Source organism: Trachemys scripta, chromosome 11 (genome assembly GCF_013100865.1).
Source record: "Trachemys scripta elegans isolate TJP31775 chromosome 11, CAS_Tse_1.0, whole genome shotgun sequence".
Taxonomy (NCBI): domain Eukaryota; kingdom Metazoa; phylum Chordata; order Testudines; family Emydidae; genus Trachemys; species Trachemys scripta.
In genome coordinates, this window is record NC_048308.1 from 33,476,886 (window position 1) to 33,501,405 (window position 24,520).

Below are 24,520 nucleotides of genomic sequence, written 5' to 3' on the forward strand. Positions count from 1 at the left end.
GAAGCAAGAACATCCTTTTTCTAAGATGCAATCTGTTCACATACCAGATGGAAGCTGTATACCAACTGAGAACTTCTTTGACAGAAGTTTTCCAGAACAGACAAAATGGCATTACAGTGGAGAGTGCTGCCATACAGCTAGCTGCTGCTAATTTGGCTTGCTTCAATTTCCACTTTGTTTTGAGGGGAAGCTGCTGCCACCTGCTGCCTCAGCTGCTGTACTCGTCCTTCATGGCAAAACAGCATGTCACAACCGTCACACCACCTCTATCTCCCTCTCCCCCTCTCTGTTACTAAGTCAGCTCTTTCAAGCAGCACTTTCCTTGGCAGGTGTTACTTTAGATATTATTGCTGCCAAACTTTTAAACCCTTTCCAAACAGATTTATTTATTTATTTTTGTTCGTTCTCTCCCCCCTCATTCATTATCTTCCCATTTCTTGAGAGGTGTCAGGCTTTCCCTAAGAACAGATTTTAATAACAGCAATGACCTGATTATTCCAGCCTCCATCTATGAAAATGCTGGGGTTATTTTATAAATTATGTTCCTTTACTATTAAATTCATATCAACCAAATAGTAAAATCTTCATTTTCCATTTTAGAAATATGGCTTATTAGATCCAGATGCATATTTGGCCCTGATTCAGAAAAGTATCCCTCTTCATGGCAGCACTTAAACTTGAAGTGAAAGAGTTTAAAGCATATGCTGAAATGCTGTTCTCTATCAAGACCTATATAAATATTTTATTAGAACTGGTTCAAGCCGAGTTCTTGGTTCACAGGGACAGCGTATGGTCTTTACTACAGTAATGGGATTTTTTAAGGATTTCAGATTATTTTTTCAGCTGAGAACTGGGAAGAGGAAGACCAGATGAGGTTGAGAGAAAAAGGAAGTTCCGTTGAAGAAGAGGCTAAGCATATTCCAGCCTTTATATCCTTGTTTACATTAGCTTGTTTGGGGAAATCTCCCCCAGCTTTACTACTGCCTGCTCTGAGTGGGGTGAGATAACATAATAGCAAAAGCACCAGTGCTCTGTTTACATTTGTGCTTCCACAACTGCTACCCTACTGGGGCTGCACTGCTCATAAAGGAATGGCAAGACATCAGCCTGAGGCAGACATAGCTTAAGTGAGCAATAATCTATTATAAAAATAAGCAGATAGTATACATAAGAGAAGGCTTTCAAATGTAAACAAATAAATGTTTTTATTGATATGAGCAGTACTGAGTTATGAGGCCTACTGGTATAATTCAAGGACTATATTAAGATCATGCCTGTAAACAAGAACACTGAGACCGAAAATCAATGAGCGAAAATTGGTGTGTCAGAATCCAGGCCATGGTAGACAAAATCATGAGGGAATGGGCTTACCCACTACTCCCTTTTGGATTCCTTAAAGAAAGACTTAGGGAGAAAAACTGTCTACTAGAGCAGTGGTTCTCAACTTGAGATCTGGGGCCCACAACCAGGTTTCAAGGGGTCTGCTAAGCAGAGCCAGCGTTAGACTCACTGGGGCCCAGGAAAGAAAGCCAAAGCCCCACTGCATGGGTCTGAAGCCCCAGGCCCTGAGCCCTGCCACCCAGGGCTGAAGCTGAAGCCTGAGCAATGTAGCTTTGCAGAGGCCCCTGTGCGTAGAGCCCCAGGCAACTGCCCTGCTTGCTACCCCCAGCTTTTATATGCAGAAAATCAGTTATTGTGGCACAGGTGGGCCGGGGAGTTTTTATAGCTTGTTGGGGCGGGGGGAGGGGGGAAGGCGTGTCTCATAAAGAAGCAAGATTATGAGTGACTCATAAAGAAAAAGGTTGAGAATCTCTGTACTAGAGCAAGCTTCATCATCATGGCTTCCAGACCCTCCATCTCCTGGGACCCCAGGCCTTTCTCATCCTGATCCTGGGAGATGTCCTGACCAGACCGGGCCAGAGAGAGAGACCCAGGTGACATCGCCACCTCTACAAGCTTCATCAGAATCCCACACACCACCTGGGATGTGTGACTTTGGTTCTCTCTCTCTCTTCCCCCCCCTCCACCATTTCCTTTTCCTTCCCCATCTTTTTTTTTTTTCTTTCCAATCTCTCTCCTTTTGCCTTCTTTTTAATAAAAGTCTGCCTGAGGCGGCCCAGACTGTATATTCTTCAATACTACTGTAAGCCTGTGACCAGAAATGCAGCTAAAAGAAATGGCTTGTAACAGCCCGATGCTGGTATAAATTTGCCAGGTTTCACAGTAGCTGATAAGACTGTGTGTTGTGCCTGTGTTTTTCTAGCAGTCATATTGCAAGTGAAAGTCAATATCAGAGACAGAAGCTGCATTTTCTATCTTTGCCGTTTTGTTCTCTCCCCTCTTTTCATAGATTATAGGACTGGAAGGGACCTCGAGAGGTCATCGAGTCCAGTCCCCTGCCCGCATGGCAGGACCAAATACTGTCTAGACCATCCCTGATAGACATTTATCTAACCTACTCTTAAATATCTCCAGAGACGGAGATTCCACAACCTCCCTAGGCAATTTGTTCCAGTGTTTAACCACCCTGACAGTTAGGAACTTTTTCCTAATGTCCAACCTAGACCTCCCTTGCTGCAGTTTAAACCCATTGTTTCTGGTTCTATCCTTAGAGGCTAAGGTGAACAAGTTCTCTCCCTCCTCCTTATGACACCCTTTTAGATACCTGTAAACTGCTATCATGTCCCCTCTCAGTCTTCTCTTTTCCAAACTAAACAAACCCAATTCTTTCAGCCTTCCTTCATAGGTCATGTTCTCAAGACCTTTAATCATTCTTGTTGCTCTTCTTTGGACCCTTTCCAATTTCTCTTGCATGTGTTCATCTTGTTTTGTCTTTTAGGAAATGGAATCAGACTTTAACAGCAGCAGCAACTACAGCAGCTCCAGCCTATCTCAACTAACTTACTTCCTGCCCCCCAAAAAGGACATGTATTACCATCTTTAATACCATCTAAGACAGGGGTCGGCAACGTTCGGCACGCGGCTCGCCAGGGTAAGCACCCTAGCAGCCGGGCCAGTTTATTTACCTGCTGACATGGCAGGTTCAGCCGATCGCGGCCCCCACTGGCCGCGGTTCGCCATCCTGGACCAATGGGGGCGGCGGGAAGCGGCGCGGGCGAGGGATGTGCTGCCCATGGCTTCCCGCCGCCCCCATTGGCCTGGGACGGCGAACCGCAGCCAGTGGGGGCCACGATTGGCCAAACCTGCCGCGTCAGCAGGTAAATAAACTGGCCCGGCCCGCTAGGGTACTTATCCTGGCGAGCCGCGTGCCAAACATTGCCGACCCCTGATCTAAGACATTGTCAATTGAGGGTTTTTTTCCTTTTAAAAACTCTCTCCAGCTAAAGGTTAAAGGGCTGTTCTTAAAATGAAGGCCTTATTTAATACTTTACATTTCAAATGCTCTAACTGTTTTTCCTTCTTTTCTATATCTTTAATGAAGGGTTAAAAGGATTTTTAATGGTATGTTTGGTCTTTGTATACAAATCCCAAATCTTGTTAAAATTTATTTAATGTTGGACAGAGACAGGGTCTTGTTAATACCTTTGACTCTTTGGGTCCCTTTATTCCATCTAAATTAATACAGCAACACATCACAGAACTACTACACTATTTAGCCTTATTGGGTCTCTCTAAACAGGAGAAAAACTCAGGACCTTAACTGCATTTCAGGTCAGGATGAGATATATTGGAGATAAGGTAGGAGCAAGATTACTTGGAACATGGTTGCTCTGTTCCTTGCCATCAGATACACATTCATGAAACAAATAAAAATAATCACAAAATTTATCAACTATTTAAAAACAGCCACCACAACTGAAGCTAAGATATACCAACTAAAGCCAAGCTATTGAAAAATTAATGCCTACATTCTGTCTAAATGCATGCCTTAGTAGTGAGGAGAAAAGCAAATGAGGCTTTAGTTAGGCTTTATTTTCTTTATAGATACCGTATTTTCCGGCGTATAAGACGACTGGGCGTATAAGACGACCCCCAACTTTTCCAGTTAAAATATAGAGTTTGGGATATACTCGCCGTATAAGACTACCCCTCTTCCAACGCACACCAAAAAAAAAATTAAAAAAACATCAGATTTGATTTCAATATGGTAATTTTAATTCAAATGCTTATGACATGCAGGTACTTAGCAGGAAAACTGTCACTTATAAACATAAGGCTGTTTGTCATCAAACATGTAAACATAAAACAGTGCAAGTGGATTAAACTTTTCCTAATTCACTCTAAAGCTGAAAGGAAGGATAAGACAATAAACCCATGGGAGCTGCCATGCTGTTTGTTTTCTAAGCTGTCAACCAAACTGGAACTGATGATGATAGGAGGAAGATAACAAACAAGAGAGAGAGAGCAAGTGCCGGGCAAGTCCCTGGCGAGTTAGCAACGCCCATCATAACTGCAAGCTACGGTATTTTTACAGGTTTTGCTGGCATGACAGTTTCCCTTTAAAAGCTTTCAAAATCCTCCTGTTCGTCATCTGATATCATAAGTACATCAATGACATCTTGTGATACATTTGTAAGGCAGTCATCGTATGGATCGAATTCCGTATCAGATGGTGTGGTCTCAGCTTCGGCTTCCTCTTCATCTTGCCACAAGTAGTCGTCCTCCATACCATCTAATGAATTTGATATGCCACACTTCTTGAAAGACTTGATTACTGTTTCTGCATCAATATCATTCCAGGCTTTTATGACAAACTTGCACAAAACATCCAACTGTGGAGCACGCATGTTTCCTCCTTTTGTGAAGACTTTTCGCCGCTAACCATCCATTCATTCCACTGTTCTTGAATGCGATCTTTAAATGGCTTGTTTAGGCACACATCCAGTGGCTGTACCAACGATGTCAATCCTGCAGGAATAACTGCCGCATCTGTGTTTAGTCTTGCAAGCATTTGCTTGGTGCTGGGAGTTAAATGAGCCCTGAACATATCCCACACCAGTAGACTACATTTTTGAATAAGTCCACCTGGTCGCCTGCTCCATACATTATCAAGCCATAGCTTTACCCCTTCTTCATCCATCCAGCCTTTTTCATTCACATGTACAAAACAACCAACAGGGAACTTGAATTTCGGCATTGTTTTTCTTTTAAAAATAATCATTGGTCTCAGTTTGGCGCCATCAGCTGTGCATCCTAGTACCACTGTAAAACTGGACTTCTCATGTCCTGTTGTTTTAATTAAAATTGTTTTTTCACCTTTTTGATGGACAGTTTTATTTCCAACCATATCAAAAGTCATTGGAGTTTCATCCATATTTCCAATACTACTTAATGCATAGCCAAGTTTAGTGCGCTGTTGTATTACGTATCGATGGAAACTATTTACTTTGCTATCAAGATCTGCAGGTAATTTTGGGGCAATTTTCATCTTTTGCCTCAGTACCATATTATGCCTTCCCATGAATCTAGTACACCAGGATACAGTGGCCTTAAATCTGTTGCTGTGATCTGGGTTAGATTTGGCCCACTGAAGTGCAAACAAATGTATTTTATTTCATGTCACTACATAACCGTTTTGGCGATGCTCATTCACCATGTCTGCTACATGTTTTTCGAGTTCTGGCCAATGTGGAGTGCCTCTTCTTAATGCACACTTACCCCTTGGCATATTCTTTAATGCTTTTTCATTTGCTTTCCAGTCCCGAACCATCTTTTCTGTTACTCCATATTGTCTTGCAGCAGCGCAGTTATTATGTTCCATGGCAAAGTTTACAACTTTAAGTTTGAAACTGGCTTCATATTTCTTTCTTCTTGCTGGTGGAGCCATGATGGGGTTTTGACTGTTGGACATTTGTATACTGTACTGTATGTACTGGTGCTATACTGTATGAACAGGTACAGATACTGGTGCTGTACTGTATGTGGTACCCAGTATACAATAACCAGCCAATCACGGCAAGCGATGTACCTTACCGGCGATTGGCTGGTTGTTGTATACAAAGCCTGCTTGGATTGGTCAGCTCTCCCTGCCTGCCCAGCCCTCCCTGTCTCCAAGACTATCAGAGCGGTAGTGCAAACACGCCTCTTTCACCCGTCTGGCCCGCCCTTGTATCCTATTACCTCCTTCTCTGCCTCTCAGATCTCGCACATGCGCGCCTGCGCCGCTTCACTGCAGTCCTCAGGAGCGAGATCTGAGAGGCAGAGAAGGAGGTACGGTAATAGGATACAAGGGCAGGCCAGACGGGTGAAAGAGGCGTGTTTTTCTGGGCACAGCGCCGCTCTCTTTTTTCCATACCCCGGGCGTCCCGGACGCCTGCAGCTTGCTCCGCCCTTCACTTACACCTTCCCGGTGAGGCGCCCCCTCACCTCGTCATCGGGCGGGGATGCGGCCGCGGCCGTTTTTGAGTTCCCCCCACCATATGCGGCGACCGCAGATTCTCCAGTCCGGCTTGGAAGTTTCAGCACCCGCCCTATAAGACGACACCCGGCGTATAAGACGACCCCCGACTTTTGAGAAGATTTTCCTGGGTTAAAAAGTAGTCTTATACGCCAGAAAATACAGTATATGTATATATGTTAATCTAAAATAGTTTTGATTTGTACAAATATAAAAAATAATAATTCTTTTTTAAAAACATTGAATCGGTTTCATCCTTGGTTTAACACTGACAATTTCAAATCAGGGACATCAGCGATTAAATTAGACATAGCTATTCATTGCTGGCCAGTTTACTAAATATGGTACATTTATTAAAGTACTCTAACATATTAAAATGTATGAAACAGAACTGGATTAACAATATTTAAACTAAACCATAATAGCATTATAGCAATTTAGTTCTATTGCCATTGGAGGTCAGATTTTTTTCAGTACATAGACATGGGGAAAACTAATTTATATTATCCTTTGAGAGAACTGAGTATTCAAAAAGAATTTGTGAAATCTTTCTAACCAAGAATTATGATCCTAAAACCCTTTCCATTATAATATTAAGTGCACATTGTGAAAGACTGACAATTTCCTGCAATATCCTGAATGAACTTGACTTAAATTAAATGTTTTTGAATTAGATTAATACCTATGGGGTCAAGTGTATTAAAAATAAAATTGCATATGTGTTGTTGTGAAATTGTATGTATTTCCATGGGAACGGTAAATAGGAGAACTGCAGTGAGTGAGTAGGCAAATTCACTCAGATTGTAATAGCTCCAGAGAAACCCCTCCCCCGGAAAAGTCCAAACATACTAGCTCAAACTAGATTCTCCATGGACCAGCAAACAAAGGAAGGGGTTTTGTATAAATAACTTGGTTTTAAACTGGGTCAGGGCCTTCTTCCTGATTCAGCAAAATTGACAGGATCCCTGGTCCATGGAGGGCCCCAATCCTTAGGGTAGGATTGGAGGGTCTGTGTACTTGTTCTGAACTAAAGCTATGATAAACTGGTAATCATGAGGAATAAGCCTTGGGTGAGGGTTTGAAGGACTGTTCCTGCCAGAATCCATGTTAGGGTTAGGGTTAACTCTGGTAAGTTTATTAGCATGTGTGTAGGTTCTTTTATTGTTTTTAATACATTTTCTCTGTAATACTTTTTACCTTAAGAATAAAGTTGGCTTGCACAGGAAGGGCTGTGTTATATCTCTGTAGCAATTCACCTCTTAACTGAAGAGAAAGCAAGAAGGTGTCCTTGGGCAACCTCTCTGTGCTGGGAATAACACATTAAGGCAGGGAACTGTGCAGTCTGGAAATACCCCAGTCAGAAGGGAGAGTGGAGTGGGCCCTCACCCAAGGGAGACAAAAGCAAGGGAGCTGGAAGCCTGAGGAAGGGTGCCTTTGTTGGAAATAAGCCTGAGGGGAATACAGGGGCAGTTGCCCTGAATTGTGAGACAGGTTATATTTATATAACATCTTATGAGTTAACTGACCATTTAAAATGCAGCCAGAAAAAGAAAACAATGGTTTTAATACCACTGACATTTAAAACTTATTGTAAAGCTCAAGCTGATTTGAAAATGGCTGTAAAATGCCTCCATCACCACATGCATTTCTTTGCATGAACATTTTTAAATAAAATGGAGTTTTTACAGTTATGTTATAAACTCCTGTAATAAGAGTTTAAAAATGAAATGATGGTAGGATTCTGAACTTCAGTTACGGGGTTGTGAATAGAGATGTCTAAAGAGTCACTCTTTTAAAAGTAAGAATACTCAAGAGCCTGCAGGGGTGCTGGAACAATTTGTATAGTGGGGGTGCTGAGAGCCACTGAACCAAACTATAAACCATGTACATGATGGAAATGACTTCAAACCATGGGGTGCTGCCACACCCCCTGCACTCCTAGTTCCAGAACCTAGGAGAGCCTGAGTACCTACTGTTAATAACTCGACTGTGCATTAATGATATGAAACACTAACTGCTCTAACTGAAACATAACCATCTTGTCTGGATATGTGACACCAAACTGAGATTGTGCTATTTGGGAATAACTCCAGAAAAGTAAAATCCTTAAACCTAACTGTACTCAGGAAGTGCATCCTATCCTATATTCTTAGAGTAAATAACCAAACCTCTCAGTACTGGAACAAAACTTAATAACCACAGTTTGCACTACCTAATTTCCACATAGTACCCATACAGTGCAATACCACACGCACAAAATTATGCATATATTATAACCCTTAACATTTTCCTTAACATGTAAAATAGGAATGGAAAGAATGTATCACTCAATTAAGTTGATTTTTCTGTTTTCATAGGAAGCATTATGATGTCTGTCCCTTATGGGACACATTCTTCAATTTATTCCTGAACTGGAGTTTAAAAAGCAGAAACTCAGTGGCAGTACAAATCACAGTAAGCTGTATAAGCAAACACTAATTGTGATGTCTAGTTCACTGTTAGATTGAAAGCCAGGAGCTCTGGAATTCTAATTCGACCTCTGACATTTATTCCCACTATCTCAGTGGGGGGATGAAGATCACAAAGGCTTTAACAACCTTCATGGAACTTAAAGGGAGGACAAGTTGCAAGAGGGAAGAGTTTTGAAGAGCACCAAGAAGTCAGTCTATGTGCATAAAGATAGCTTCAGTTACAGTGCCTTGGTAAATAGTTCTCTTAGTAAAAAGCTAGTTTAGTTTTAGAAACATGGAGTCCGACATCCAATACATTAAATAGTTTCTTCTCGGAAAGAAAGAGTGGAGGAGCTTAAATGGAAATTGACGTGAAAGACCATGGAAGCTAGCATAGAGAAACACTAAAAGTAACAACAATCACAAGGAGAAGACACTGGCTGACATCCAGGACAGGAGGGAGGTGGAACATGAAGGACGATAGATGCATCAAGGAAGAGAACAAGTTGTAAGAAGAGCAGAAAGGAAAAATGTATGGGGCCATTTAGCCCTGATATCTGCAGCAAAAATAGGAGAGGATTAAACTGAAAGAGATCCTAAGGGAGGTTACTAGCCCAACCAACAGTTAAGAGGCCACATGAATGAAGGTAACAGCAAGACAGAATTGGCAAGTAATTCTAATTGCTTACTATAGTGAGGTGTGTGGCCTGAGATGTGTGTTTCCCAGATAAAGTAAGACCGTATTCAGTCTCCAGGATACCAATAGAATGTATATGACAATAAAGGTGCTGGCTAATGCAAAGAATGCTGGGGAATCCCCACTGTTTGTAGTCCAAGAACAGAAAGGCTACAAATGCTGTTGTGGTGAAAGGTGCATCACATAAAGCTCTGGAGTCAGACCCAGACAAAATTGTTTGGTCACAATATGATCTGGGTCGTTTTTGTTATTAAAATGTTAACGTCTCCATCACAAAATCCATTGTGAGGGGAAATCATTCTGTCTTTAGTGTTGTACACTGTCAAATAAGAGACAGCAAGCCTGGTTTTTCAGAATATGGAGGAAGCAAGGTTATCTCTGATCTCAGCCCAGCCACACACAGCAGGTATAGAGAGCTCATTGAAATGAAAAAGTATTTACAAAAGAGGAACAGGAGTCACACTTTTGTACCAGATGAGCTGCATGTTTTGTACCAGCAAGAAGACTTCCATCTTCTTGAATGGAAGATCGGTGATAAAACTGCTATATTAAGGTGCAGATTGGCAATCATCAGGATGATTCTTCTAATGGAGCACCAGACAGCAGATTTAATTCAGGTTTGACTTCTAAATTTATAGACTTTATTTATAGACTAAATTTATATTAAATTGTGGAATTCAGTTTCTGTTCTGTGGCAAAACTGTAGAATGAAATAGGGAGTGTGGAATGTTAGTTTTATACTCTGGATTAAACTATTTCAAAAACTGTAGCCACTGAATTTAATCTTAGTCAACATTATGAACGGTAAATTAATAATGCTCAGGTTAGCCTTTAATTTCTAATTGACAGAGGTCTTTCTGACCATCAAGGAAAATAAATAATTAAAATTAAGTGACATCATCTAAAATTCTGGCATAGCCCTACTTGAAAATAATTGGTGTATTTCCCCACTCTTTCTTAATGAACTGTTTAGCAGTGGTGTAAATATAGAGTGTCTTTGTTTTTACTTTTGGATTTCACTATATGGTAAAGTTTCTTTGGTCATTACATGATTATTAAGGAGCAAGAGAGCATCATATTCCTACTTTTATGTTGTTTTCTTGAACACTTGGTGTTTCATTACTGTGATCAGCTGCCAGATGCATAATTCTCTTACAGCTACACCTATGTGCAATCTTTAGAGGTTGCTCTCAAAATTTTTGTGATGATTTATTTATTATGCAGGCACTGACATAATGGTATTCTTTCAAAATCAACACCAAAAAAAGTTAAAATGCTCTGTCTTTATAAATGGCATTACCTATTATCCCTTTTCTATCAATGTATATTCATATTTTCATCCTTAAGACATGAAATAGCTTTATGCAATATGAATGTGTTTGAAGACTGTTACATTCTGAAGATGAGATAATCCTAACCCATTGTTGTTTTTGAATGTGTTAAAAAATTAACCCGGTATAAGCAGGTGGAAGTAAAATGAGGGAGAAACAGTCTTTTTTTTTTACTCCACAACCTCTCAAATGTAATGAGGGCAAAAACTGTAGGCTGCACACTGGATGTTCTTAACAGCTACACTATCAGCTTCAGACTGCAGTGATTATTTATTTATATGGGTGACATGCAATGAAAGCAAAACTGAAAAAAATATATAATGCCTTGACTCTACTTATGCCATAAGGGAAAAAAAGTCAAACCAAAAAATATCCTGATGCAAATATCAATTATTTCTGAAGCCTTCCAAAAAAAAAAATAATAATTTCTCCCCAGTCCCACTCCCTCACCCACCCAAAAAAGCAGACACCTTAGTTTTTAGATTAACTGAACATTAACATTAAAGCATGGTTTGGTATTGAACAATGCCAAATTACTACAGGCCTCCCAGAAGAACCTCCCAGGAGAATACAAGAAAATTGCATTTCAAATTAAATAAGTGTGTCAAAAAGGTTTACTTTAGGTCTGCCTCTTGGCACACTTTGACTGGACCCTAGGGACACCTGAATAGACAATTTAAAGCTTAGGCTGAGGGAAACAGCGTGGGCCACAGGAACATGATGGCCGCCTCTTCACACAGCTCCCATTGGCCGGGAGTGGTGAGCCAAGGCCACTGGGAGCTACAGGTGGCTGTGCAAATGTAAACAAACTGTCTGGCGACCCGCCAGCGGATTACCCTGATGGGCCGTATGTGGCCCGCAGGCCACAGGTTGCCCACCATTGACCTAGGTGATCTGTTTGGATGACACACACATCAATTAATGGCGTGAAGTTTGAGATCTTGTACTATAATAAACCCGGCACTAGCATGATTGCAAAAGCTATGCATAAAAAATCAGGGAAGTCACAGCATTCCTATAAGAAGGAAATTAAAACCTGCATGTGATGGGGTGGACTAGTCCGAAGGCCTTCTGCTAGAGGTCTTACAGCCGTGCCTCTGCCCACCCCAAAAAAGAGCAGCGGCGAAGTCCTCCAGGCAGCCTAGAGTGGCTGCAGGGGAGCAGCCAATCAGAGGGAATACTGGAGCAACCAATCAGGGGCCAGAAAGGCCACATAAAAGGAAGCAGCAGCAGAGCAGTAAGTAGCTGCTTGGAGCTTGAAGAGGGAGGACTGAGTGTCTGGCTGGAAGAGCAGCAGGACCTTGGACAGGTCACTGCAGACAAGTTGACCCCCGGAGACTGAGCCCAGAACTTAGCTAGACCAGGCAAGGGTATCATGATGGGCCCTGCTGGTCTGGTTCAAGACTGAGCCTTGGCGAGAGCTGCTGAAAGAACACTAACCAAGGGTACCGAGATGGGACCCTGTTGGGCTATTAAAGAAGGCAGTGTCTCCAGGAAGGATGCTGGAACACTGCGCCACTAACACTAATTCACCTACTGGCACATAATATTGCCAAGCATCACTTTGAAAGAGCATGCAGGGGAAGGCAACAGGGAGATGTACTCAACGACTGTGCACTGGAGAAAAGAAAGAGCTCCATGGTATACTGTAACCTAATGTTAGGATCAACCCATAAAATAAGTCCAGCCAATCAGGTGGACCAACACAAGCCAATGGCTTCAGGCAATGGCAGCACGATCTCCTACAAAGACATGTACCATTGGCAAGCACCATATTTTGGTTTTGTGCAAGGTAATATGGGAGCAAACTAGTCTCCCTTGTTTCCCTTCAGAATAAATAATTTTGAGATTTTGATTCATTCCAGACTTAGGGTCAGTCTTCACAGGCCTAATTTTGCAAACTCTTATACACACAGAGTAGGCCTTATACATGTAGTCCCACTAAAGCCAATAGGACTATTCATTATTTACTTGGTTCATTTGTTATAATAAAAAGATGGGACACACATTAGTTAACTTACATTTGTATTGTTATTGTCTCATTTCCTCATTAAGAGGAGAGAATACTAACTAAAAATGAAAAGGTTTACACAATGAAAATATGTCTCATTCTAAATGTACAACTAGAAATAGATACCAGAAAAAGGTTTATGGAACTTCTAGAAAAGTTAGTCTCTTTATTAGATTAGATTTTGAAAGGGATAGTGTTAAAAAAAAAAAAAGGTGTCTCAAAGAAGCCTAAAATAATCTACCATAAAATACCAAAATCACTTTTTAAAAAATCATCATTGTTTTTTTAATTAAAAAAAAACCCTGAACAATGCCCCATGTTTTACAATACCCTATTATGATGGTGTTACCATAGTAACAAGGTCATCATCAGTAGCCATTATATATTACTTCATTTTTGACAGGGGAGTTAGAAATCTCTCTTTCAAATATGCATTTAACAAGCTCTGTAAGAAACCACAGCTTACCAGATCATTCCACTGAAACAAAACAAGGAAAAACACTCACAGTACTGAATGGATCATTTTTTATGGATCATGCACATGTACGTTTGTCACATTTTCAGAAACAAGACTGCCATTCTAGCTACTGTGCCAACACTAAAAAAAATATGCCCTATGATTGACTTAATTATCAGACAGTGATCAAACAAGACAAATAAATGGTTATGTGAAGCAATGTTCAAACGATTATGCTAACAGCTCTATGGTGTAAGAAGCTACTTCGTATACAAATACTGAAAATACTGCATAAACAAATCCAATGGATAAAAAATTAATTATATGTTCAAATAAAGGCTGTTTTCCTTACTACGGGAATTTCACATACAACTGAGGACACCATTCATTAAAACAATGGATAAAGCAAATGTTTGGGTTTATGGAGGAGGAACATTAGATCCACAAAAACCTTACTGTAGCAGAATTACAAAAATGATTACCACAACAAATGCATGCAGTGAACCATCCAGAACACTGCAATGCCAAGTATTACTCGAAGTGCAGTAGAGTGCTGGACTGCAATTTCTGCCTGCTCATTCAGCTGAGAATGATGTAATAGTGTTTTTATTTACTGTATAGTTCAGCCTTTTTTTGTTTTCCCCTACTTGTTTTCCAGTTCTGGAATTTGAAATAATTGTTTTAATGAACAGTGAAATGTCAATATTAATTACATTCATTTAATTTAACATCAGTTCCAACTTGACTGTCCCCTATGTGAAAAACAGTTAGACATGACATTTCAAGGACATCTACGCTCAAAATCATCATTTCTGAAAGTACTGTCTTCGAAGGAGAGAATGAGAAGAAATAAAATATCTGAGACAGTATCTACAAGCAACACATCCTTATGATAAAGTAGATTTAATCTAATAATTTTAAACCACTACATATTAACCCAGAAAACATGCAAAGCAGCATTAAGGGTATGCACAAATATGAGCAAGAATGCAGAATTTTAAGACTGAAACACCATCCTCAATCCATACTACTTTGAACCAGATTGGGCCATTAAGGCACTGGCTTACTTTTGCACTCATGCACCATTCCAGGAGGAATTCTGGGAACAACTGTGTCTTAGGAGCCATGATTTCTCTGCCAACACTCCACCATGCAGAGGGAGTGCCCACTGAGCATTCTTTGTACAGTTGGCTTGCTACCTAGACTAGTCACTAGTGCTAGGGCAGAGCATATGGCCATCCTTTCCCCTTTGGAGTAATTCACACACCCAGATGCTAAATGGAAGCAGTTCCTATGTTCTTCCAAGCACACAACTGCTACTGTAAATGGTCCCTTGCTCAGGAGATGCACGAAAAGGAATGCCTCTGCTTGAACCAGGCACGATCTAGCTTTTTGTCTATGGAACCTGCTGCAATAGTGGATGATCTTGCATGCCATGTGTAAAATGTTCTAATCCCAGGAGATAGCTGCACAACATAGATGAGTTAGGGATGAGATTTCAGCTATAATCTGAGTAAACTACAGAAGAATTTAAAACACCACATATGTAGGGGCATCCCTTCCTTTTCCCTATATCATAAATTCTAATCTCAATAGAACTGAACAGCAGGTTTAAAACAACTTTTCATTTTGCTATTAGTAAAATGTATGTTATTTCCAATCCTTACAAGAGACAAGACCTGGTGTTTTACTTCTACACATACAAATGCAATATAATCACAATAGATAAAGTAAATTTGATTTATAAAATTCACTCTGTGAATTAATAAAAAATACTTACACCAGTGGGCTAAGGGTAGCTGTCCTTATCATCACAATGATCAGGATTACAGTTGTTAAAATCAGAGAAATAAAAGATACCTGCAAATTACAATTCAAATGTTTTATCAGTTCGCTGGTCAGAATTTCAGTAGTTTTAGCAATGTATTATTCTATTTGAAAACTTTCTTCTTTCTTCCAAAAGTTAAATTAATAGCAAAGCTAATTTTTTTAAGTGTCTGCCTTTCCAGAGAAGCAGGTCTTTGTTTTTAAAAAAGCATTCCAAGATTTCCATGTTTTATTTGCTGTCATTGTCTTTTAACTGCTTTATGACCAATTGAACCTTTAGTCCACTGCTACTACAAAGAGTCTTGTCTGCAGAAAGGCTGAGCATCTTTGGTTATTTCATTTAGAATTGTGAGTGCTCAGCAGCTCTGAAAAATCAGACCCACTGTAGCTATTTTATGAGTAAATGGCAAATGTAATTATGTAGGTACAGGATTGTTATTTATTTATTTATTTTCAACAACAGCTGTTTGTGTAGCAGCAAATATGGCTCTCTGCCCTTGTATTCTGAGAATGCAGGCTGGCTAGTCTCTTCCTGTGAACAGCAATGTTTTCCTGTATCTGAGTGGTTGTATAACACAACATGATCTGAAATTATGAAACATCGGACAGATTCTACCCAGATGTAAGCAAGTACAACTTCATGGAAGTCAGTGAAGTTGCATCTGCTTACAGCAGGTCTGAATTTGGCTTTATATCTTTTAGGATGCATGAGACATCTATAAATGTTTTAAGCATAAGGTGTTATAACGTATGCAATTGTAAAGACATTTAATACACATAGGCCTCAGTTTTGCATTCTGATAAGCATGGACACAAGTGTCTACCTGCAGAGATGAGACTGAATAACTGGAGTAAAAATTTGTCCTGATTGGCTATTGGCTGCTATTGCTTCCCCTCTGTCATCATTATACAAAAGATTTGAGCTACATTCTTAGCGGGAGTTGATGATGTAAGATTAAGTAGCTGCAAACCAGATTGTGGTCGCCCCGGGCATAAAAAGGGTTACAGTTTGGCAGCATTGGTCTTAGAGCCAAATGCATATCACCAAATTCACCTTACTTCAGTCAGTTGAGTGGCCTTAGTAAGAAGAGGAGCTGATTAATACTCTAGGCAAGCCACCAAAATGTTCTACTCTTTCATTACAAATTAAAATTAATTTCAATATAAGCAATCCATGCCTGTGAAGAAAATGATCAAAAATTCAACAATTAAATCTTTCAGGTTTCAGAGCACAATGAAGAAAGTTCATTTTGTTGAAAGTTCCACATTAAAAGAAGAACTAGAATTTGTTTTTAATACTTTTAGAAATTAGCAATATTTGCAAGCAATCCAAGCAACAAAGGTGATATTTACAATAAATGAGATTTTATTCATGCTAAGAGGGGAATATTTGCTTATTAAACTATTTAGGTCTTCTTTTATAGAAAATGAAAATTTAATAAAATTACAGAATGTTGAATTGTTTTATACTGCTAATAATTCCATCATTTCAACACTTGCTGTAAGTATATTTCATTTTCATTCAATCAAGTTATCATGAATTTAAAGTGCTTGTTCAAAATGTTTAACATGTAACTGTGATAAATCCCTTTATATTCATTAAGGACCAGATTGTGATCTCTTTCCCCATGTTGTATAGTACCTTGCAACATAAGTATTCCCACTGAAATTGATGTAAGTAGTTGGGGAGTAAGGTACTGCCCCATCAGGCCCTAAATTTGATGTGTGGTTTCTTTAGGAGGGCAGTAATAATTTAATCTCTCAGCTAACATGATGTTATTGGCTTGTATTCTATTGCATTTAGGACTTCAGAACAAGTCCATCAGCACCAGGACTATTCAGTCATAATGTTAAATTCACTTGTCTGAGCCACACAATAGGACTCTTCAAATGTATTCTACTCTCCTAACATGCAAAAAAGTTCAACATCCATTTAAGTCAATGGAAAGTCTCCCAATGACTTAAATGGGCAGTGAAACATGCCATGAAATCCCAATGAAAACAACTGGGAATACACGAAAGAAGGGAGAACAGAATAGAGATATGTTTTGCAAAGGAAGATTTTAGCCTATCAAGTGCTTTACTGTGCTATAAAAAACTGTTGGAAGTGTAACTGGACATTCTCTAGCAATATAATAAGCTGCATTTAAAACAATGATTTGATATAATTGAATCAAGATAGTCATTGGCATTATGATTTACCTTTGCCAGTTTTGCTATGTCACGATAGAGAGACATAGGCAGGGTAAAGATGATAGTAATACATAGAATAATGACTTGGCGGTAAGTAAGTAAGTTATCTGGACCAACTAAAACATAAAGGAAAAAATTATATATTTAGATTTCTCTAAGAAATGGATGTGAGGAACAGATAAGTTACATTTGAAACTCTAGTAGCAATGTACCTTAGACCGTGCCTCAAACTGAAATCAAGGAAACTCCCACAGATGTCAAGGTTAGGCATTACCTGACCTTAGGACAGATACACCTGCCCAGTGCATGCTCATAGGGATTTTGTGAGAATAAGATAAGCACATGCCAATATATGCACCTAACTATGAAATTCTGACCCTACGTGTGTAGATATATTATAAACATCTGTCATGGGTGGGATTTTTGAAAGTGCTCAGTGTTGGCCTAACTACTCCCACTGAAATCAGTAGAGTTTTACCATTGACTTCAGTAGAACCCAGTTAGGCCAAAGCTCAGTGGTTTTGAAAATCCCATCCTACCTGCACATATATAGCCTACAACAGAAAAATCTAGCCCTCCAAAGCGAGGTCTGAAGCAGCATCAAAGTTTCAGCTGGGTAATCCATCAGTCAAGAACAAACCCAAGAGTGTGTCTTGGCCCATTCACTCTGCACTTGCATATGGCAGCAGACAGAATTTGATGTGGAGCTCAAAATGAACCCTGGTTTTATTATTGATAGTTTGCTTAGTTGAATAGGTTGGTATTGTTTTAACACTCATGCCGGGAAGTCTGATTTTTTTCCTGTGTATCAGAGGATATTTTATTTAAAAAAAAACTTTTAACAGGGCCGTGACATTTTGGATTTATCAGTTTAGAGAATGTCCTAAGTGGTACATTTGTAATACATGGTCAGCTATATAGAAATGTTACTGTTTAAACAGACATTAAAGAAACAATTTGCATACAATCTAACATTGTATGCAAATTGGAATCTCCATCTCTGGAGATATTTAAGAGTAGGTTAGATAAATGTCTATCAGGGATGGTCTAGACAGTATTTGGTCCTGCCATGCGGGCAGGGGACTGGACTCGATGACCTCTTGAGGTCCCTTCCAGTCCTAGAATCTATGAATCTATGAATTGATCAACAGATCAACAACAGTTCTGGATGATTATCATAGCTGATACCATTAATACTAGAGTGCAGGATATGCACTGCACAGGCTTAAGCCATGGCCCTGTAAACATATGACCTGGCACAGGAATCTACTACCATCGGGTAGTAGGACTGGGGCTGTAGAGTGCAGGAGAAGCGCATATAAACATTACAAATATATAAATAAGGTTCTTTTAGATTATTAGGAGACTGTACAATAGGGGATTCATAGAGGAAATAGGGGCCATATTTACTTTAGACCAGTGGTTCTCAACCCGCAGCCGCATGTGGCCCAATTAGCACACAGCTATGTGTGCTAAAGGGGGCCTATGTGGTGGGCTCTGGGTTCCCAACTGCCCGGCGCAGCGCGGTCCAGGCTGCCCCATCACCCAGCGCAGTGGGTCCGGTCCGCCAGCCTGTCACGCACGGCAAGGGACCGGGATCCCACAGGGTCAGGGGTCTGGGGCTCCCCACATGGCGGTGGTCCAGGGCAGGTGGGAAGTTGGCCGGCCCCACGAGGTCCGGGGCTCCCAGAGAGCCCAGCCCGGCAGGGGTCCGGGGCAGGCAGCTGCCTGGCCCCGTGCAGCGGGGGTTCGGGGTTGGGGTCGGGGCTGCTGCTGCCCTGCCATCTGGCCCCTGCAGCCCAGGTAACACATTGTGGACCACAACTGCTTTAGACTGACACTCTACCTAGTTAATCTCACCCCCAAAAATTTATATATAAACACTTACCTCCAGGAATTGTTTGAAAAACTTTAGTCAAAGTGTCTCCTGTTATTATGTTGTAACTAATCATGGCTTTAAAAAAGAAAGATTGCTTTAATACACATCAGATAGGATATAAAGGCTCAAACAATGCAGACTTTTAGATTGCATTCAGCTGAAACCCTTGCCCCACATCCTGCCTGCCTCTTTTTTTGGCTGGTTTTCTGATCTCCCTGTTGCATTTAGCTGCTCTTCACAGATCTCCTTCACGTTTGTTTTAAAAGTTAAATCAAGAGTTATAAAAGCAAAACTGGGCGCATTAAGTAATAGACTTGAGAACTTGAAAGGGACCCAGTCAGATGAGCAAGACAGCTGAATTTTGTGCCCAAGGACACTTACTTCAAAAGGGAAAAAAGGCTTTTATAATTGCCTCTGCTTTCAGCAGTGATTCATGGACAGTCAGACCACTTTCAACTTCTAGTTTCTATTAGAAAAAACAAATTATGTGCATTCAACAGTTCTTGTTTTATCTTTATAGCTAATCCCATGGGATGTCAAATGCATGGGGCTGTATTGCCACATACTGTAACTTGTAAAATCAGCTATTGTCTATACTTGTTCAAGAACAGAAGTCAATTTTACGAGACACAGTGGGTGCCACTAAAACTGAACATTTGTCCATCTGTAATGATGCAGTTCCACAGTGTCTTAGATTTAAAGATAAGAAGATACCAAGATTACTTCATGTAGTTCTTACATAGACGTACATTTTAAATGGCAGTTGCTATACACTATGTAGTGATGTGTGTCTAGATAAGTGAGAGCCAGATAGGGGCAGTAAGTTAAAGGTTCCCTAGCACTAGTTCAGAGTCACTGAACTCTATCCAGTATAATGGCAGAGGGACTAAAAACGATAATGCAAAGAGGAAGCTAAAATACAGGGCTCCTCATTTAGGCTTCCATTGACTTCATTAGGAACCTGAATAAGAACTGAAGGATTGGGGTCCAAATTTACACACACACACACACACACACACATTTCTGAACTAGAAAAAATACACACATATGTGTGAAAAAAATACACATGTGGTCTTTATTACCCTATCTCCATTCATTTATATACACACAAATCCTACAAACACTAATGCATATACTTAACTTTACTACTGTGACAGTTCTGTTGGACCCAATGGAATGGCTCATGATAGACATGTGCTTAAGTTACTGAGTCTTTGCAGGTTAGGTCTGTGATCTTTATTATCCTCCTCTATTTTCTCTGATAAAGCAACTATTATTTTCCATACAGAAAGATTATGGGCCAAAGTTTTCCAAAGTACCTAGTGATTCTGGGTTCCTCTATATTTGAATGCCCAATCTGACACCTTAAAGGGGCCTGATTTCCAGAAAGGGCTGATCACCCACTCTATGGATTTCAGACCCCTTTAATGTACCTCATGTGGAACACCCAAAAATCGAAGCACCTGAAATTACTACTCACTTTGGAAAAATCTTGGCCATGGTCAACAGAACAGATTTTTACATTTAAAAAAAAGAAATTGATAAAAGAACTATATATTGAAGCAGTAGTCTCACAGATGTGTTCTTTCCAGCTCACCCGGACCTATCACTGGCTCTTGAAAGCACAAGGTTCAAGTATAACTAGGGTGAAGTCCTGGCCCTATTGAAGTCAATGGAAGTGTTGCCAGTGACTTCAATAGAGTCAGGATTTCACTCTTTAGAATGTATATGGTAACCTGATTATATACACACTAGCAAGTTTTCTTATTTCAAATAAGCAAATATTACAAGACAAACTCTGAAGCTTTTTGTTGGTCTATAAAGATGTTGTTTATTAAAAGGATTTGTTTTCTTGGGTTTTTCGTGAGAGTCATGAAAAAAATTGCCTAAGGATAGGCAATATTTCCATTTTCCTTGCCAAAATAATCAAATACAAACTAACTCTTTTCATGAGTCCATTTCTAAGTATTTTTAACTTCAGCAGTGTCTCCTTCTGGTAATTCAAAAAGGATAGTTAATTATAAGTTTACAATATATAACTTTATAGTGATCTTACCAATAAATGGATATAAAAACTGTAGTATTGAGAGAATTAGGTATCCTATAAAACCATACGATTTATTGACCAGTTCTTGGTAGCTGTTTGTACCAGAGAGGTTTCCTCCTTTAATCAGTAATATAATGGAATAATCTGTTAAAATAATATAAAAATAATATTTGAGACTTTAATTTTTCTACGTCTGTTCTGAAGAAATAGTTTGCAAAGTATTAAAAAAAAAAGCAAAGAAAGCAATCATTAACTGAAGCAACTATAGTGAACAGGACGGGGAAGGGAAAGGAAAACACTATGGTTCAGTGAGTGCTTATTCCCAGCTATCATCCTCTGGAAAGAGAGGGATTTGCAGGCCTATAGTTGTGGCATCCCGACTGTCAGAGATCCCTGAGAATCCAAAGAGAATTGTGTCTGGGACCCCATGGATCTCAGGGTTTCCACATGGAGCACGAGCTTCCCTGTCCAGGGAGTGTGTAACCCACCCCCACTCAGGGTGGTGCTTTCTCCCCCTCTAGTAGTGGTTATATCACATATAGAAGTTGGTGAGCCTGCTACAAGCCTGGCTAACAGAGCAAGGTCTTTTAGCCCGGGCAGTACAGACTCATGCTTTTAGGACCAGAGGGCCCAGGATCAAAAAAACTATCCAGTAGCAAAGCATTACAAGTAGCAACCCCAAATAATGTGCCTCTTTCCTAACACAGCAGTACATACTGCTTACAGGCCCCTACAAGTGCCCCCACCATATTTTTTTAAAAGGGCATTTCTCTCATTATATAATTGATATAGCGATTAACAAAAAAAAACAACAAAAATGTTACTAAATACAAACAATATGAACCATTTCTAAAACTATCTATGTCAGGGTCCTCAAGCTTTCCCCACTAAGCTGTTGCTCTTTCCCAATCACCAACAGATGCAAGATATCTGATCCTTTCAGTGGCAGCTGCAACTACCCATCTGGCATGTTGGGGTCTCCCTCCTCCCCAGCCCACCACTGCAGATCTTCCTGTTCTGGCAGCCGTGAAGAAACTCAGCTGCCACTCCTACCACCACTGTTCATTTGATGGGCAGGAAAAAAGGGACCCTCATCCCTCTACTATGTCACGTGGACCAGGGCCTCCATCTTCTCAGGATGGCTGCTACTTGTCTGGCTTTCAACCCTTTCCTAGAGCATTGGGCCGTATGTGGGGAGGGGCCTTGCCAACATACACCTATGAAGTAAAGGACTTTATAATATCCCCCTCCTGCACATATCTCTCTATAGGGATGAGATAAAAGTCTCCCAGGGTGTTCTCTAGAATGGGGCAGAAGAGGTGGCAGGAGAAGCCTCCTCCCACAAGACTTTCTGCTGTGCTAGCCTGTAGGGGAGGACTCTCTTGCCATCTCTGTGAGGGCTGAGGTCTCCGTCCTGGTGGACAGACCACAGCCCACCTGAAGAGAAGGACTGATGGGCTCATAGAGGAGTAAAGTCCTAGATCCCCTGAAAAGTAACAGCAGCAGCAGACTAGATTTCCTCTGCTCTCTAGCCTGCCCAAAGAATGCAGGTCAAGCAGGAGAGAACCCCCAACACAGCTGAAGACTGGCACCAGGTTTCCCCCACCATTCCAAAGGGCTTTTATGCAGGTGGCATATGCCACCATTATCTTGAAGAGTGGAGAAACACGGAACTCCATGTGTGGGTGTGGCTAGAGCTCTGGATTATTTTAATCCATTGCTGGTTGATGGGTTGCGCTTTAGTTTGGGGTGTGTGTAAGAATGACCTGTTTTTAATTCCCCTTTCCTTTTAACTTAATTTGAATATTTATGTTTTGTCTTTTATATTTATTCTGTATTTACTAGACACAAATAATGTTTATACACGAAGATTTATTTTATCGGCGAGACCAGGGATTGAATGCACATGAAAATGAATTATGCTCTTATCCAAGACAATACCACTTCAGGAAAGAATTGAGAACACTGATAGAATTACTTCCAGACCAAACCTCAACCATTTCTGAAGTATACTTTGGCACCTGTACCAAAGCATAACTTGAACTAACACTAACAGTTGGCTACTGCTGGAACAACTTTTATAGTGGGGGAGTTGCTGATGAAAACCATGTATTTGGTGTTTGTTATTACTACTTCTAGACAGGGGGTGAGGCAGCACCCCTAGTTCCAGCACCACTGATTGGCTATGCTGAGATGTCCTGGTGAGGACTAGCTACAATGCAGAAGTTACTGCCCTAGTGCTGATAAGTTTTGCCAGGTAGTTCTGCCTTGCCATCCCATTTCTATTCAGGTTTCAATCTGCCTGTTGTCTATGTGCAATATGCTCTAGTAGCCATAGTTCCTTTCAGTGAACAGCATCAGTATTTATCATCTCCTGGCAGACGCTAAAACTACAGGGATTGTTTGAAACACTGCTTAGTATAGTTATAAAACATCAACTGGTAAGTGCATAATTCAGTAAAGTTTTACATATCCTTTATGAATTATTCACAATGATTAAATAGGGAATTTGTATAACATGTTAATAAGGACACAGAATCCAGAGAGATTCCCTTAAGCTTATGGAATTCACATAAAATATACACACATCCATTATAATTGGTAGCAGACAGCAGCCTTGCAGATATTCAGGGATGCACAACACTAATTACGCTGTATTCTGAGCTGCCCTGTACAATAAATGTACAAAATTATAGCAATGGATATTAGAATCATAGAACTTAGAGATGGAAAAGAACTACACTGCTAGGTTATTTAGTCTAACAGTGCAGAATTGTTCTTAGTAATTAAAATTAAAAAAAAAAGCCATGGAAAACAATTAAAAAAAACAATTAACGATGTTTAGTGATAATACATTTACCAATCATATCATTTTAAAACAAGGACATTAAATGCACAAGACTATATTAAAATACTTTATAGCGGATTTTAAGCAACATTAGAAGTCAATAAATTCAGAAGTATAGTTCCCACCACAGTAACTGTATCATTACCTAAGTAGCACTTGCTTGACAAGGGGCATGGGTTACAAAACCCAGTGAATTGAGAGAGGATGGGGACAAGTATTTGTACCTGATGGTATGGGCCCCCCTCTGAGGGTTTGAAACACCAATTGCACCACCTCCTTTCTCCACTGTTGAATGTCAGAGCTAACTTTGATTCCATTAGGAGTCTAGTTACAGGCTGCTGAGCTGAATTCACTTTGGGCCAATGGTGCACTAGCACTGGGGCTCCCCTACTATGAGATGAAATTGCTAAGAGCTGAAATCA

At 40.2% G+C, this 24,520-nt stretch overlaps 1 protein-coding gene across 2 annotated transcripts in view; it reads right to left on the bottom strand.

The window, feature by feature from the left end:
* Positions 1 to 24,520, bottom strand: part of SLC38A11 (solute carrier family 38 member 11) — a 48,106-nt gene that overhangs the window by 14,866 nt on the left and 8,720 nt on the right. For both annotated transcript variants that reach the window (XM_034786524.1, XM_034786523.1), the window contains exons 4-7: positions 21,260 to 21,394; positions 19,213 to 19,278; positions 17,334 to 17,440; positions 15,085 to 15,164 (exon numbers count right to left, since the gene is read on the bottom strand). In XM_034786524.1, the coding sequence (XP_034642415.1) occupies positions 15,085 to 15,164; positions 17,334 to 17,440; positions 19,213 to 19,278; positions 21,260 to 21,394 (388 nt within the window). The remainder of the gene's footprint in view (positions 1 to 15,084; positions 15,165 to 17,333; positions 17,441 to 19,212; positions 19,279 to 21,259; positions 21,395 to 24,520) is intronic.